The sequence below is a fragment of the Pimephales promelas genome, chromosome 24, assembly GCF_988280905.1.
Source record: "Pimephales promelas chromosome 24, fPimPro1.hap1.1, whole genome shotgun sequence".
NCBI classification, from domain to species: Eukaryota; Metazoa; Chordata; class Actinopteri; order Cypriniformes; family Leuciscidae; genus Pimephales; species Pimephales promelas.
In genome coordinates, this window is record NC_142792.1 from 8,905,936 (window position 1) to 8,922,528 (window position 16,593).

The 16,593-nt window shown below is 38.0% G+C and overlaps 1 protein-coding gene across 2 annotated transcripts in view; it reads left to right on the forward strand.

Moving 5' to 3' along the window:
- The first annotated feature begins 208 nt into the window (after positions 1-208).
- The window catches only part of pdzrn4 (PDZ domain containing ring finger 4), a 36,312-nt gene continuing 19,927 nt past the window's right edge, over positions 209-16,593 (forward strand). The window contains exon 1 of one of the 2 annotated variants that reach the window (XM_089127057.1): positions 209-347. In XM_089127057.1, the coding sequence (XP_088983183.1) occupies positions 345-347 (3 nt within the window). In that variant the 5' untranslated portion in view covers positions 209-344. Of the gene's footprint in view, positions 348-10,612; positions 10,970-16,593 lie in introns of those variants that run through there. The other variant, XM_039668664.2, reaches the window with a different exon arrangement.

A 16,593-nucleotide genomic window follows, 5' to 3' on the forward strand; every position in this document is an offset into this window, starting at 1 on the left:
TTTTATGATTAAAGGTGTGGTAAAATGACATTTTCACAAGATGTAAAATAAGTCTCTGATGATTTAGCACAAATACCTCCCAGATATTTTTATGTAGCATGTTAAATTTGTCACTTTTTGAGGGTTTGCAAAAACGCACCGTTTTGTGCCTGGCCCTTTAAATGTAAATGAGCTGCTGCAGAGGGCGGGGTTTCAAGACCTCATGTGTGTTAGCACCTGTGATTACCTCGCAGACACTAAAATCACAGACACTGTTCTCCCTTTAATGTTAAAATGGAGTCAATCAAAGATGGAGATACTCAAGAAGAAGTGACAACATGTAGGATGCAACAGGACGTCTCTGAATGGTTAGTTGATGCATTTATGTTGCTGATGTGGAGTTAACTATCTACAATTAGGATATTCTCTCATGTAATCTATAAAGCACTCATGTAGGAACTGTTGTGAGATGCCCACAAAGTATTGCATGTGAAAAAATGGATGCTAAAGTTTGAGCTGACTCACAAATGTACTCTTTTACAACAACTTTTCCTCTTCTAAACACGGACATGTATTTTGGGGTTGCTGATGTAACCCTAGAGGAATGTTGTGTAGTCCCTACCAGCCATTTGTTTGTAGCCAAATATCTTCCTTTGCTTTGAACTTTGATACTGTTGTTTATGCTCAAACAGTAACATTTCAACTAAAGTTAGAAAAGTGAAATCATACTTTACCACCCCTTTAAATATTTTTGTCATTATTATTATTATTATTATTATTATTATATTCATTATTATCTCTTGTTCTATAGGTATTATTTGTTCTACAAGTTACGGTCCTTTCAAAATAAATATGATGATGATTGTTATTATTTTGAAAGGAAGTGAACCAGTAACAAACAATTTTACCTTTTTACATTTATATGTCGATTAGTCTTGTTTGTTTTACGTTGTTTTACATTTGACAAATATATTAATTCCTCTTTTGATAAAAAAAAGGTGCCTATAGATATTTAGACGATCTAAGAAGGATAACTAAACTAGTTTTAATTCTCAAAATCTTCAAAAATCTGAAACTCTTCATTCTCTGAAGCTATTTGAAGGACGTTAAGGGAAAATACCACTATAAGCCGCCTACTGCATTTACTTTATCCGTTGCAGAATGGTTTGCAATATGCTGTGCATGAATGAGCACGGTTCTTTAGATCAAAAGTCTGTTGAACTAGAGTCCTGCGATATGTGTCTGCACTGAGCCGTGTGATAACACATAGGCCTACCTGACAGCTTTTGTGATGTTTCATGCCTTTTTGTCCTCCAGGGTGATTGCTTGCCATCTGTAACTCTTCTGAAGGTCTTTAGAGTAAGAGCCTTGAATACAGTGAGTGAATAGATGGTTAAACATGAACTCGATGGGTCATGTGTGATTCAGAGGCAGCCAGTGGTGGGATAAATGCTATTTAAGCTATTAAGCAAGATTTTCTCACACTTTCTATGTATTATCAGGGTCATGTCTGCTTGGAAGTGCTACAAAGAGCATCAGAGGGCTTCTTCTTGTCTAATTAGATCGTTTTTGGAATCAATAAGCTGCAAAATGAACTAGACAAAAGAATAAATATACACAAGACTGAAGGAACGTTAAGACCAAGGACGATATATAACTAAAGATAACTACAGTATATTAGCATCCACACCATTGTGAAATGGTCCACACTTGAAAGTGATTCTAATGATATTGTTCCTCTGTGCCATTATTGTAGCTGTGGTGTGGACTATTTTGAATTTTTAACGATTTTGAAAAATATATATTTTTATTTCTTTCGTTATAGTGATCGACCTTGGTGTGAATGGGTCTTAATAGAAGTATGAAGAGATTGTCAGACCATTTAGGGTCATTTCACAAATAAATTATATAAATATTTTGATTCTCCTGCTCTGAAGCGAATACCGTGTAAAACCCGGATGATTCATGGCTGAGCATTGAATCCCGATTAAAATATCCTGTGAATGCATGTATATAAGCATGCATTTATGTATGTGTGCATGTATTTATATGTATGTGTGTGTGTGTGTGTGTGTGTTTAAAATACAGTGTAAAGATATAAAGTCATTGGACAGGATAGTTTTCTTTTGATGGTGATCTTTTTCTGTGAATGTGATGTATTATATGGAAAGTCTAACAAGAGCAGATGCACACACACTCACTGTTAAAGGGATTGTTGCTGATGGCACGTGCACAATGACATCTGTCTCGGCGACGATAAAACGAGGAGCAATCACTACCTCAGAGATAAAACAACTGTCACTTACAGCCTTTATTCTGCTGTCTCTGGATCAGTCAACCTCTATACGTGCTTTTAGAAGGATAAAAGCTATTCCTTTCATCATCAAGCGCTCCGTCCATCCACGGCATGTGAAGATGTGGCCGTATAAGCATATGTCATCTGTCAGGCCTGTTTTAAATAAACGCATTCATGCTTTACGCAGCGACAGCACTCGCAGGAACGCGAGGAGCACCGTTGCAGCTCCAAAACCCATTTCTGAGATAAATCTCACCTCTCCACCTCTCTGTCACCAACTCCGTCATACAGCAGGGTTGCTATGACAACCGCAACAAGGCTGGGGGAACAATTTTGAAGAGCGAGAGAGAAAGAAAATCATAACAGCCTGCACTCCATCAAGTGGATTTCCATGCATGCATCTTTGCTAGGACCTTCTCAAATATCAATTTTCAACTTTGGAGATGGGTTTGCTTGGGCCATTGCTTGAGGAATTCTGTTTATTTTACAAGGTCCTTAGCAAGACTTCACATTCGTTCAGGTTGAGGGCTTTTGGACTGGTGATAAAGATGTTTTGTTTTATAGTGCGTTTGTTGCTTTTCCAGTAAAATGTTTACTGTCGCACTTTCCCCATCATAGTATTTGCGAATCTCAGTTGTAAAGTGCACGGTTGATTCTCAAAAATCTGTTGAGTTGTAATATTTGATATCGGAAGAAGGTTGTAAATTTTAATGTTAAGTGATTCCCGAAAAGCATTAGCATCTTTCCGTAGCTTTAAAATATTAAGCTCTCATTTTTCAAGTCCTGTAATTTAACTGTTTTTAAATTATGTTTTTTTTTTTACTCCGATTTTGAGTCTGGGGCTTTCATGTGGTTATCTTTAAATGAGGAATAATTCCCCAGGGCCACATTCGCTTTCCCCTCCGGCTCTTTCCTTTTGCTGCCATTGTTTGCAGCACAAAAACATTTCAATAGGTTCTTTCTCTGCAGAAGTGTCTAGTTTTATTGAATGATTTTGTGTGTGTTCCCTAAGGTTAAGTGTGTGTGTGTGTGTGTGTGTTCAGATGGGCCTGTGAGCTGATAGTGTCCCACAGCATAGTATTAGCATATTGAAGAAGGGCCTGAGCTCAAACCTCAGGTCAAGCTCCATTCAATGTCAGCCGTATTGCTATTTCTTTAAACTGCTTTATTCCTTTCTTATATTGAATAATTTTTTTTTTTCATATTTTTAACCGTGGGCTTTTTGTGCAATAGGCAGCAAAACATTTTCTCGACACAAGGACATTTTCTTGGCACACTTTGGGGACCTTTGTACCAAGTGAGCATTGTTTAAACACCACAGCCTACCTGAGTATTGTTGTCCATTCCGTTATGACCACAGTGTTCCTATCTTCTGGCTACTTCCAACAGGATGATACAACACATTCTCATCCTTTGGCATCATATAGGTGACGCCATAGATCGAAATACTATGCACATGGCACCCTTTAGCGTCAATATAACACGCACTGTTATGGGTAGGTTTAGGTCTGGGGTAGGGTTTGCGTCTCATATTGACTCTGAAGGGTGCCATGTGCGTAGTATTTCGACAAAATGTCATATGGTGTCACCTATATGACGCCAAAGGATGAGAACGGGCTCAATGATACACAATGTCACAAAGCTCAAATCATCTCAAACTGGTTCCTTGAACATGGTTAACTAAACTAAACTCAAACAGCCTCCTCAGTCACCAAATCTCAATCTCATTGAGCACGTTTGGGATGTGCTGGAACTGGAGTTTCACATCATGGATGTGCAGCCGACAAATCTGCACCTTGTTAAATCCATTCTATAAAAAATTTATTTCATTTATACCGTATATAATATTTATTTATTTTGGACATATATAATCACTAGCTATTTGTTTTATTCTAATATTTTTGAACATGGACATTTCTGAAAAATCTAGTGCTAATGGGATGCACTTCAACATATTTTATGTGATTAATGAGGTAGAAAAAAGTATAAAACTAGGGTCAAAACTAGCTTTGTATTGACCATACAAGGAGGAGTGCTAACCATAACCATGTTACATGCTCCTCGACAATTACTGTGGCCCATGATGACAGTAAAATTGGATCACAAATGTGTCACATAGGTCATAGTATCATTTAGATGCTACTTCGCCCTGGGGAACAAGGCCAGTAAAAGTTTTATTGGGCTGTTTACTGCAGCAATGGGCCGTCTGATAGTATAGAGCGGTGTGTTTGTATTTGTTTAAATTGGACGTATAGATCTGTTTTAGCCAGGATCCGAAGCCCTCGTTCCATCCGGACTGTTATGTAAGGTATTGATCGTTCCCCTGCTAGCTGGCTGGTCCCAGTGAAAGCGTTTCAAATGAATTTAGTGAGCACTACAGCTTCTGACCAGACCTGAGCTCTTAAAATCCACCACATCCAGCTTAATGCACCTCCTACTGTTTTACTTTCTCTCAGGAGAAGTGCCACACGCCACTTCAAGCCCCTGCTGACTGTGCATATTGTCGCCTTCTGCTTACCTTCAACATAAAGGCCTCTTTTGTATGCAAATCCTCGGTGTGATAAAGTTTAGCTTTTAGGGGCAAGCTTGTGTGTTTGAGCTTATACGGCTGAGTTGTGGATAAAAGAGTGTCCAGGGAGGAAGGAAGAGACAATGGAAGTGTCGTCTTATCGCAGGAACAGACGTGCACCACCCGGCCAGTGAGGAGGAAGAGGAGATCACGACCAGCTGGAATAAGCAGAAGTTCATGTGAATATCTGAATATCTTCTCTAAACCCAGAGAGGGGTTTGCTGGAGTGTGACAAATCTGACCCCAAGCCTCAAGCTCTCTCTGTTGGAAGGCTTAGATTAGGCTGTTTTGGCTTTTAACCACACCTCCGATAAATATCAGATTCACTGCGCTGGACTCACAGATGGAAGAAAGAGTTGAGAGGAAGATTAGGAAAGAGAGAGAAACACTGTCCTGTTTGTTTACTTGAGTTGTAGCTTCAGCCCATCATTTGATCTATCATTCATAACAGTAATCAAGTTATAAGCCATGGCCTTATTGGGGAACAGCTGGTGTAGACATATGTTTGCTTAGCTATCTATATGAAGATATACCATCGACTTGTGTTATTTGTATTAACTCTAAATGTAATAATATTTTTTTTAATATCAATTATAATTTCATAATATAACTGATTAATTTGCAATTATTACATATATTTCTCCCCAAAAATATAAAGAAATTATATTGACAAACGTAATAAGATTTAACTGAGAGAATATTTGTAGTTGTCTTTTAAAATAATGGCACAGTGCAAAAATAATCTTAATAGTATAAGGGCTCACATTCTATATTCAAAAATTAACAATTTAATAATAATTATAATATATAATAAGCTTTTAATATATAATATTAAATCATATCAAATAAAAAAAAAACATTGTTATTAAAAATTACTTTTACAATATAATGGGTGATAATTTAATAGGCTATAATATACAATTAAATTTAATAATAATTATAATTATTGTTGTTGTAACATATAATATATATTATTGCATATTATATATATATATATATATATATATATATAATTTTTTTTTATTTATTTATTTTAAGAATGACCAGAACATGTTTTTCGTGAGATTGATTCACATTCGCTTTGCGTAGGAAGTGTAAAGTGGCTCATTTAAGACAATAAATGTGGGGCAAAGGGGAAGCAACAGCAAACAGCTGGCCATGAGCAACCTGACACCAAGCGGACGTTCAACTAATCAGGAGAGGGAGACAGAGATGAGTTTGAAGAGACTAGAGAGAAAAGGATGGAGTCAGACACAGGACGGCATTACTTTACGGTAGCCCTGCTGTTGATATGAAACCGAATAGTAATCTCAGCCATGGCGAGCAGTTTTATTTCAGTTCTTAATGGCAGGCATCTCATGTTTGGCACAGATGCTGTTTGGCTGTAAAGGGGCCCTCCAGTGCTGTTTCCAATCCGACCACCTGAGAGTGGAAGCCGGAGGGGGCACAAGGGAAGCCCCATAATGATTTTATGAGGAGTGGTCTATTGAGTTAAAGCATCAGAGATGGAATAGGGCTCCAGCAGTGTGTGTGTATGTGTTTATCTTGGGGGTTATCGTGCCCTAGTGCCACTACTGGGGCGGTCCGTGAGAGCAGGTCTGAATGTGTGTGGGAATGGGATGGTCTGCGAAGATGCAGATGAGTTTCAATTTGTCTGTCCGCTGTATCATGACAGGACCTGGGGCCCTATTGCACTATTTGCCGTAGGACACACACACTGTCAGTTTTTTTCAGAAATCACATTTAATTATTTTTTTTGCTCCAAATGTAAATGGATTGCAATACTCTGGTTGGCCTTGCTGTTTAAAACTTTTAAAACACTATTCAGAAACTCCAAGTACTTGTCTATGCTTTTGTACAAACTGAATTAATTACATTTTTAGCACACTGACACGATTCATGATCTCTTTTATTTTTATTTTGAGGTTAACGTTACCTAATCTAATCACTAAACTAAGCACTTGCTAAGTGGCTTTGTGTCTTTTAGTCTTTTTGTGTATTTATAACTCACTGAATTTAAATCAGAGACCAGCTAAACAAAAGAAACTGTATAAAAAATGTATATATAATTAACTTTTTTTTTAATTATTTACAATGTGTTTATGTAAAAATTGACAAATTGAACTCTAGATAGTATGCATTGGGTCTAAAAGTCTGAGACAACTACTGTACAATACAAACATCTGGCTGGTCTAGTTTTAAATTTCAGTAGATCTCGAAACCCATCTTTGTGGTAGTCTAAGACTTTTGCACCCTACTGTATTAATGTTTCATAAGTTTATATTGCACAGTGTTGTAACAGATAGTTGTTTGATATTTATTGTATTCGTCCAAACTCTCGCTGCCCATGCATTTTCAACATCATCGCTTTTTGAAGCATCTCTATTTGGAGTGTTTTCACGTTTCTTTCCCTCAACCTGGGCTCTAACAACAGCTATACTGGTGTTTTTGCTCCAATTAATGATTCATAGGTTTAAATAATTGATGTTTTTTGGGCATTGAGATACACGGCACATTAGCCCTCAGTCATGCTGATATCTCCATTCAAACACCACCTGCTCAGGATGCATCATTTTAGTCTGTGTTTTCCAGTATATGTACGGTGTGAACAGTCATCTAAAGGTGTTCACATACACTTGAGGGTCTCAAATAGCCCTTAAATAATATATATCAGCCCATTCTCACTCCCAAGGCGTCACCTAACTGACGCCTTGGGAAGCATTTGGACATGCTTCAATATCTGACGCTTTAGGCGCCCTTTAGCGTCAGTTAGATGACGCCCTAGGATCGCGTGCACCCTACCCCCACCCCACACCTAAACCTAACCGCGTCCTCTAACAGACGCTTTCCTTTAGCGTCAGTTAGATGACGCCGTAGGATCGCGTCATGTAAGTGACGCTAAAGGGCGCCTAAAACGTCAAATATTGAAGCATGGTCAAAGGTGACGCCTTGGGGTGAGAATGCGTTGTATATATCAATTACGTAATGCAGTATTGTTTACATAATGATCCCTGATAATAGGTAAAGGCCATCCAGTAGATATTTGTGACGTGATTAATGGCTCTGGACCATAATTAACTTCATTTATTTATCATTTTAACACATGGGACTTTAATGAACAACTTGTATCATGCTCAAAGGAATCAGAGGTCCAGATGGTAATACAGTATCTGCCGGATTTTGTATCTCTAAACTGATGACTCGTCTTAATTTTGTGAATGACACTGAAGGGTGTTTCACATCATCCCCTGCCCTTGCTTGCAAAAGTGCAATTCTCAAGGTTCCTGGACGGTATACATGAAAGATCACACACCTCTGCTGTCTGAATGCTAATCTTAACCAATTGACAGGCATTGCTTTAGTTGTATTTGCCAACTCAGACATACTATTAAGCAGTATCAGGAATTTCAGACACCCAATAGATACGTGTGGTCACCTTTTTGTAGCATCTCTAGGCACTTCTATCTGATGATGTCACCTTTTGGGGTCATCTTCAGTGACCCGTGGTGTCACCAGCTGATGTTATCTGCTACAGCGCCTTCTGATCCCTGCAGATGACCTTTCCCTCTTTGGCGAATATGGATTAGAACTTTGAATTAGAGTGAAAGGGGATAGAATAGAATGGAATGGCATTGATATAAATGAAATGGGATTAAATGGAAAAGAAACCCTTTGATGGTTAATGGTTCTGTTTAATATGGATTCATTACCAGTAGGTGATGTTTTGTGATTGAGTAAACATGATTTGTTTTAAAGCATTTACCTTTCAAACAATATTATAGTTATTTGTGTTGTTGTTTATTCTATTAGTAGTAGTTGTGATTATTTATTAATTTTATATTTAAATGTTGATTTCTTAATATCTTTATCCATCATCTCCGATTACAATAGTCTGGAAATAATCTTAAATTCTTTCCTCTCCAGCGTTTTCAAAAGCCAGTCAGCCAACGACAGCATTTTTTAACAGAACGTACATGGCCCCCAGAATATTTTGTTGCATGAATATTTTAACATGCAATATATCAAAATAATAGAGCTGCTGCTTAAAAAAAAGTTTTATTCCAACTTCATGGATTACTTGAATGTGGTTTCATTTCAAAGCAACATTTTGAACAATAAGCTTAGAAAGTTGTGTGTTTTTTGTTTTTTAAGACTACAACATGCATAAGCAATGCTTTTATCGCTTGTTTCTGCTTCTTTTGATCCGGAGAATCTTTTCTCTTTCAGAAGATGTGTATTAGCATAAAATTACGTCAATGGCAGGGAAAGCTGTGTCTCATAAATGATGGAAAATTGTGTCAATGGCGAGGAAAGGGAGTTTGTAAGAACCTTCCAGAATTCAGTATCTCCAGGCACACGTTGTGGAGGATTGTTGAGGGATGTATTTGGAAGAGAGAAACTCCTATTGGGGAAAAGTTGGCTCAGATTCTTTCCAAACCCACTGAGTGAAATTAAAGCTCTGCAAATCGGATTATTCCTTCCCAAGAGAGCAGTCTCGCAGCCAGTGGACAACTGCCTCTATGGTATGCTGTTCTCACTGTGTCTCTCTCGCTTTTACTCTCTCTCTGTGAATCTGGAAACTAATTTGACGACAATCAATAGAGGTCTGTGTCTCTTCCTGTTTCTTTTGTATATTTTTGGGCCATTGTCTTTCAAGATAAATCTAATTTATCAAACACTGACATGTGTGGGTAAATACAGCAGGTCCATTATCACCATAGAGTATGAGTTTCAGATGTCCCCTTGTAATATTCAGAACAGTGGTCATCCAATGAGGGGTTTTCAGTAGTAGATTTCTTGCCCCTGTCCAGGATACCGAATGTGGCTTCATGTATACAGTGGTCAACCGGTACTATAGTTTAAAATGTCAGTGTTGATATTGAGAGCAGGGTGGCTGATGGCCAAAATATTGTCAATTTTAATGCAAGCGGTGACTGAATAACCCAACCAGTTTGTCTAGCGCCATTTCAGTGTTTATGACAAACTATTCTGTGGGATATATACGATTTCCGGATCCAACTTGATCAAGTCCTGATACTTTTTTTAAATGGATGGTTGTTTTGCTTTCTGTCGTTTTGCTTTGTTTTCCAATGTGATTCATGAACACATTGAAAGTTCATTACAACTACCACTATAGGGAGGCAAATTACAGCCAAAGGTTGCAGGCAGATAAAAGGTGGCCAAATCTGGTACACAAAGCGATATACACTAATGAGTGGTGATGTTTTGGACCAATGGTATTTCACATTCGGCACGGGTAACCCACAGAGCATCTGGTTAAAACCCTGTTTTACATAAAATACATTATTTTTTCTGTTAGTGCAATATTGCATCATGTATTGGACACAGTTTTCACAAAATGGCTGAAATCCCTTTAGACAACAATAATTCACACTTGACTGAAAATATTGAAAACCGATAGTATTCATTCTCCATTCATAAGTCAGATCTCTATTCTTGAAATACTGCATTCTTCCTAATGACTATAAAAAAACAACATCAATCAATCAATATATTAGGGTTACCTGAATGTGAAATGTAGTTGGTGTTGTTTAGTTGCTGGTCATTTAATGCCTTGTGATAAATACCCAGTTAACACAGGCACAGCACCTTCTACGCATCATCTTTTAATGAATATCCAACAGATACTCATTATTATTCATGAGCTAAAGTAGGTGTAGTCATGTGCATTGAGCTTTAGATAGAGAGAGAGAGAGAAAGAGAGGAACCCAGAGAGAGATGGACGAGTGAGAAAGGGGGGTGTGTCTCTATGAAGAGGGGTTTAGTACAGCGTGTGTGGATGACTGCTATTCAGCTAGTGTGGATGAGAGAGACACAAGGAGATCGAGGGGGTACGATGCATGCACACACACAGTCATTCACAAGGAATTCTGCTACATCAGGCAGCCTGGTCAATGCGTGATTTTTACACAAAGAAGAACGGGTGAAAGGTACCCACTGATGAAAGACATTACTCAACATTTGAGGGAAATCCCCAGGGTGCCTGTTTGCGTGCACTACTGCCAGAGATCTGTTGGGGGACCCGCGACGGCAAGATGGGCTGTAACTTGTGCACGCTGCAGAAGAGAGAGGAGCACTACAAGCTGCTTTACGAGATTGCCCAGGTAAGTCGACTTGTTTAACCTACTCTGGAATACCCTGAGACCCTTGTGAAGATTTTTATGGGTTATAACACAAGTTTTGATCATCTCTAGACATTTCTTTACAATCTTTTCTCTGCAACTCTTTCAGATTCAGAATGGATCATTTATTTAGACTCATTTCTCCAAAGCAACTTGAGAGTAGCACATGTAGGACCAGTTGTTTCAAGGGACAGGACGCTACAAGTACTCCTACAAGCATTGGATGGGGAAGCATTTTGTTTTAAAGATTTATTATTGGCCTTTTTGCTCTAATTTGATAACAACAATCAGGGGAGTGGATAGAAAGCGAAGTGGAAGAGATTGAGGTTGGTGGGAATGGAAAGGACCACAAGTTGGGATTCAAACTCTGGTTGCCTAAAGATAGCATATCAGAACGCTTGCCCATGAGTCTTCAACCTCTCAGTTTTAAAAGTGTCTTCTAAGACATTTAGCTTTTATTCTAGTAGTTGTCCCATTTTATGGATCTGCACAGTCTTGTGGGAAGAGTTCTTTAGGAGAACTCTTTGTCGTGTGTGATGAATCCCCAACTGGATTGGGGACTTACCTGGAAGCATTTGTCAGGGATCAAAGCTAGTTTTGAAGCACACACCCTTTACAACTGTGCTAGTATTATTGTTAATTTGGCTACAACTGTTGTACTTGCAGGTAGGAGGATGAGAATTTGGGGATTGCACCCACTGGTGAAACTTGTCTTTACGTTATAGCTGCAAGTGAGAGCTGCAAGAAGGAAGAAAGCCTGGACTGGATTCCAAAATTGGATAAAGACCATTTCACATAGTTGCAGAATATTATATCATATTACATTATATTATTATATTACTGTATTTCCAAACCTTTAGTTGGCAACCTTTGGACCTCCGCAACAGAATACACAATAGCACAATGTTCAATGCTATAATGGAAAAACGTTTTGCTTAAGGTTAATGCTAGTCTGAGACTGGCTCAACCCCTGGCTCCGCTCCTCTCTGAGTTGAAAATTACCCATGTTCCAGTGCAGCACAGAAGGTCAAAGTCTCCGCTCCTTCCCGAGCATCAAGCGTGCAAAATAATATTTTCATGATACTCTTATCGCCGCCTCATTAAGCTGTTGTACCAAATGTCTTTGGTCACTAATTAGATATTTGAACATGCCTTTTGTCTGTGTGGATGCCAATCTAGGAGATTATCCCTGTTGGAGGCTGAACTGAGGTAAAAGAAGTTTGATCTCTACTGGTTCAAAACATTGGGCTTGTGTAGAGTGACTTGCATAGACCGCTTATTGCTGTCAGCAGTGCAGTACTGCCTATGATTACCAATTTTGTACACACGCTTGCTCTTCTGTGGCACTATAGAGTGAAGAGGGACTGGCATCGTTTTTCCAGTGGCGCGCTGCCGCTTTGACACCCTAGACATTTGACACCCTAGACATTGTATGTATGTGTCTGGCGGGTTACGGTTTGCTTTTTTTCTTGACATGAGATGACTTTTTATATGTCACATGTTGGTCCCTTTGGTGTTTTAGCAGCCGAATGCAACTCTTGATATAAGAAAAACAGGGAAAGGGAAGAGAAAGAAATAGTGTCTCCAGGAAGGATGAAGGTACTAAGGAATTTTGAAAGGAAATGGAAATCTGGATCTACTCTCGGTGGAGTAAATTCCCAAGCTGAAACGAAAGTGTGTCAAGGAAGTGTTGCCTCAGATGTTTCCTTTTCTGGTATTCAGCAATTTAAATTTTTGAGCTTTTATGCTCGCAAGAAGAAATCAAAGAAGATGTTGCACCGTGTTACTCTTGAAGTCACAACAACAAGCAGACATGAATAAACACAAACACACGCCTACACTGCAATTTCACGCCCCTTGACAATTTTGACACTATTCTTGGCAGCACAGCCTCTTTAGCCCCGGTGGTCTGTGAGATTTATGAGTTTAGTGTGAGTGTTCGCCCCTCAACGGGCTCACCATGGAAATGTATTCTTCTTTCTTTGTTAGGCACATTACAATGACATCCCGTACTCTCTCTCCCTCGCTCTTTCTTACTCTCTGCCTCTTAGGACTTAGCTGTGTGTTTGTGTTCCATTAGAAAGATCAGGTTTGGGATTGTAATATCTGAGTTATTTCTCCTGGATTTGGCTGGCAGATCTGACTGGCAAAATCTCTGAGATTGGCTGCTGTTTATCCATCATGATGTAAAATGTGATGTCATTTAAAGTCTTATTATAGATGACATGATTTGTGGGTGATATCAACACTAAATTATATTGGGTAACCTTTTCAAAATGACAGCTTTTGCGTGGATAAGGTGTTATTTTCTGCAGTGCTGAAAAAAAAAAAAACAAGACTGCAAACACCCAATTGGGTATACTGTAGGTTACATTATGGCAGATTTTTATTAAATAAACAGTTGCTGGGAAAATGTATTTGAAACATTTCTGCATAAAATTGCTGTAAAATAATAAATGTCCTTATTGAACAAATTGTATAATTTACAGTGAAAAAATGTACATTGATATTTCCACAATTCCCACATTTTATGTATTTTTGTTGAAATAACTATTATTTATTATTTTTTTAAATAAATGAATATATTTAAACAATTTTATTACATAACACTATAAATGGTCGTACTCAATTTAATGAGTTTTCAGAGTTTCAGAATTTTGTTCATCAGCATTAAATCCAAAATTGACAAAAAAGTGCAACAAACTTAATGTTGTTAACAAATGGTAACTTTGATTTTACTTAAATATTTTTTCTCATGCTAAGAATTGATGTACTGCTGGGCTAAAGTAGCAAGGTGCAAAATTTAGTCAACTATTAAAATAAAAAAAAGATTTTTTAATGTATTTATTTCCTCTAAAACTCTAAATTCAGCTAAAATGCTGAGGCTCAGTGCATTTTACAGCCATGCTCAGGAGCCCGTTTGGGGACAGATGCTCTGTAATTTCCAGTCTGTGGATCAGCATGGGAGGAGACACACCTCCCACTCACTCACTCACTCACTCACTCACTCACTCACTCACTCACTCACACATTCGTTTTTAGCATCTAATCCAACAGATTCAAAGATATAATACATTTTTTTTTTTAAATATTTACTAGAAGAAATCCCACCCTTCGCTTTAATTTGCATGGGCCAAATTGAGATTTATTTGTAATTCACTTTGTTTTAATAGATCTATTGCAAACTCTCAATTAAATTAAAATTAGATTTTTAATTTACATGAAAAAGCTGGCACTAGTTTACCTCCGCACCCCCTGGCTATCGAGGGTCAGATGAAGTGTCGGTCCCGAGAGCGCTAACAGCCATATGGATCTGTGCGAGTGAATTGGGCAGTCAGTGTATCACAGCCTTCAAGTTTAATGGGTCTCCAGATGGAGGACAACCTTTAGAGAGACTTGCCAAAAGGAACTGGCTTTTGTGAAGAGTGTTAGATTGAGTTTCGAGTGTGTAAGGGTGCTTCACACTCCTGCCTGAACCAAGGTCTCTCTTATTGGCATCGTCATTGTTGGGCCACGTCCTCTGTCTCTCCCTCTCAAAACACTCTCATCCATCTTACTGTCCCGGAGCCTTTCTCTGAATGATGCTCCTCGCTGATGAAACGCGAAGGGTGTGGAGCGAAAGAAGCCAAAGACAGAGAAACATGTAGTTTTGATTGATCTTGTGAGCGTGTTGGATGATAAGCCTGTCAGATAGTAAAGGCCCTGGGGTGATCATATCACCAGATCCTGCCAACCAGATCCAGCCCAGGCAAAGCGTGTGTGGATGTGTGTGTGGATTTCATGGAAATCCCATTTAAAACCCATATCATTCTTTTTGGCTCCAGCATGCATGGAATGATTGCATAATTATTGCTAAAAATAGACATTGTGCTCTTAGTGGTCCAGGTGATTTTCTGCCTATGTGAAATAACAGATGCTGAGTTCATATTTTAATTCTGATCTGGAAAGAGAGCAGATGACCTCATCTAAACCTCTGTCTCATATCATTTACACAGCCACTGATCTTCCTTACCAGATGCACCATATTACCCTGTGTGTATGGTTTCATGTTTACTACATACCTTTTTTTTACACTTCATGTGAATATACTGTATACAAGGTAATCTCAAATTTCAAAAGCACATGAACACATGAACAGATGTATGATAGTTCATTACAGGGATGCATTATACTGTATATCGGCCACCATATCGGTATCGGCCGACACTGTATATGTTCATTCTTCTCGTCAACAGCACGATAAGAAAATTCACGAGCAATTCTTAAGAATTCGTACGAGTGATTAAAAAGTGGTTAATTCGTGCAAATTCATACGACCTCACTCATACGAATTTGTATGATTTGTCTAAACCAACGTGATGGTTAGGTTTAGGGGCGGGTCAGGGGTAGGTCATTCGTACAAATTCATGCGAATTGGCCAATTCGTAAAATATGTATGATTTGCGAAAATCATACTAATTCGTATGAGTGAGATCGTACGAATTGTTACAAATTAGCCACCTCGTAAAATTCATTCGAATTCATGTGAGATCGGGTTGAGATGCGTAGCCTATTGTTCACCATGATGGTTTTGAATTGCTTGAAATATGATTGAATCACTTCAAAAAGGGAATTGCAGTAGAACATGTACAGTGCAAGTTTGTCATATAGGGTAACTAATTGGGTGCTTGGAACGTTTAATGGTGAAACTTTTGTTTCTATGATCAGGGTCTCAAAAATGATCAAAAAATTTAGATTTATCAGCCTATACCACAAAATGAATCTTTATTGTTCATTATAATGTTATGAAGCCTATCTACTTGTAGTTTTAGTGCTACATTATTAGTTTGCTAGTATAGATAGCATAAAATGCTAATGTTGTCTATTTATCGGTTATCGACATTAACTAAAACATATCGGTTTATTGGTATCGGCCACAATTTTAATATATTGGTTGCACTCATTTTTTTTATTATTCATTACTCAAGTAATTTTATACATTGTATAGCATTTGCTACAAAAAGAAGTCCCAACAGAGTCATTGTTATTGTTGTTACTGTCTCTACTGCTCAGTTGATTGAGTTTCATTACACTTTTATCTGATCTGCTTCCTTTGTGACTGTCTCAAGTGAAATTATGAGGTGACCTTTTCTTTTTTGTGTTATTTCATTTTAAAAAGTGCAGGCTTGACCTTTACATACGTATAGCAAACCCATACGAACAGCCAGACTCTCTGATTGAAAGTCTTGACTATCTGCCCCTCTTTCTGCTCTCATTTTTTTACATATACAGCACATATACATATATATATATATATATATATATATACACACACACCACCTGTGGCCGTGCTATGCTAAAATCTACCTTGCATCAGCCATTCTGGAGGATATTTATTGCATAGGGTTTAACTCACAACTCCATTTTTTAAACACTATTTTTTCCTTCATGCACTTTTTGGTTGCATATATGAGAATTTTATTATCTGCGTTTACTGATGCATCATTTTCCCTTTCTGACTCATTTGCTAACTCCATTTTAAAACCATGACGTTCAAACAAACTAAAAATGATGATGATGCATAGAAAAATATGTGAACATATCATATTACACATCATACACATCAT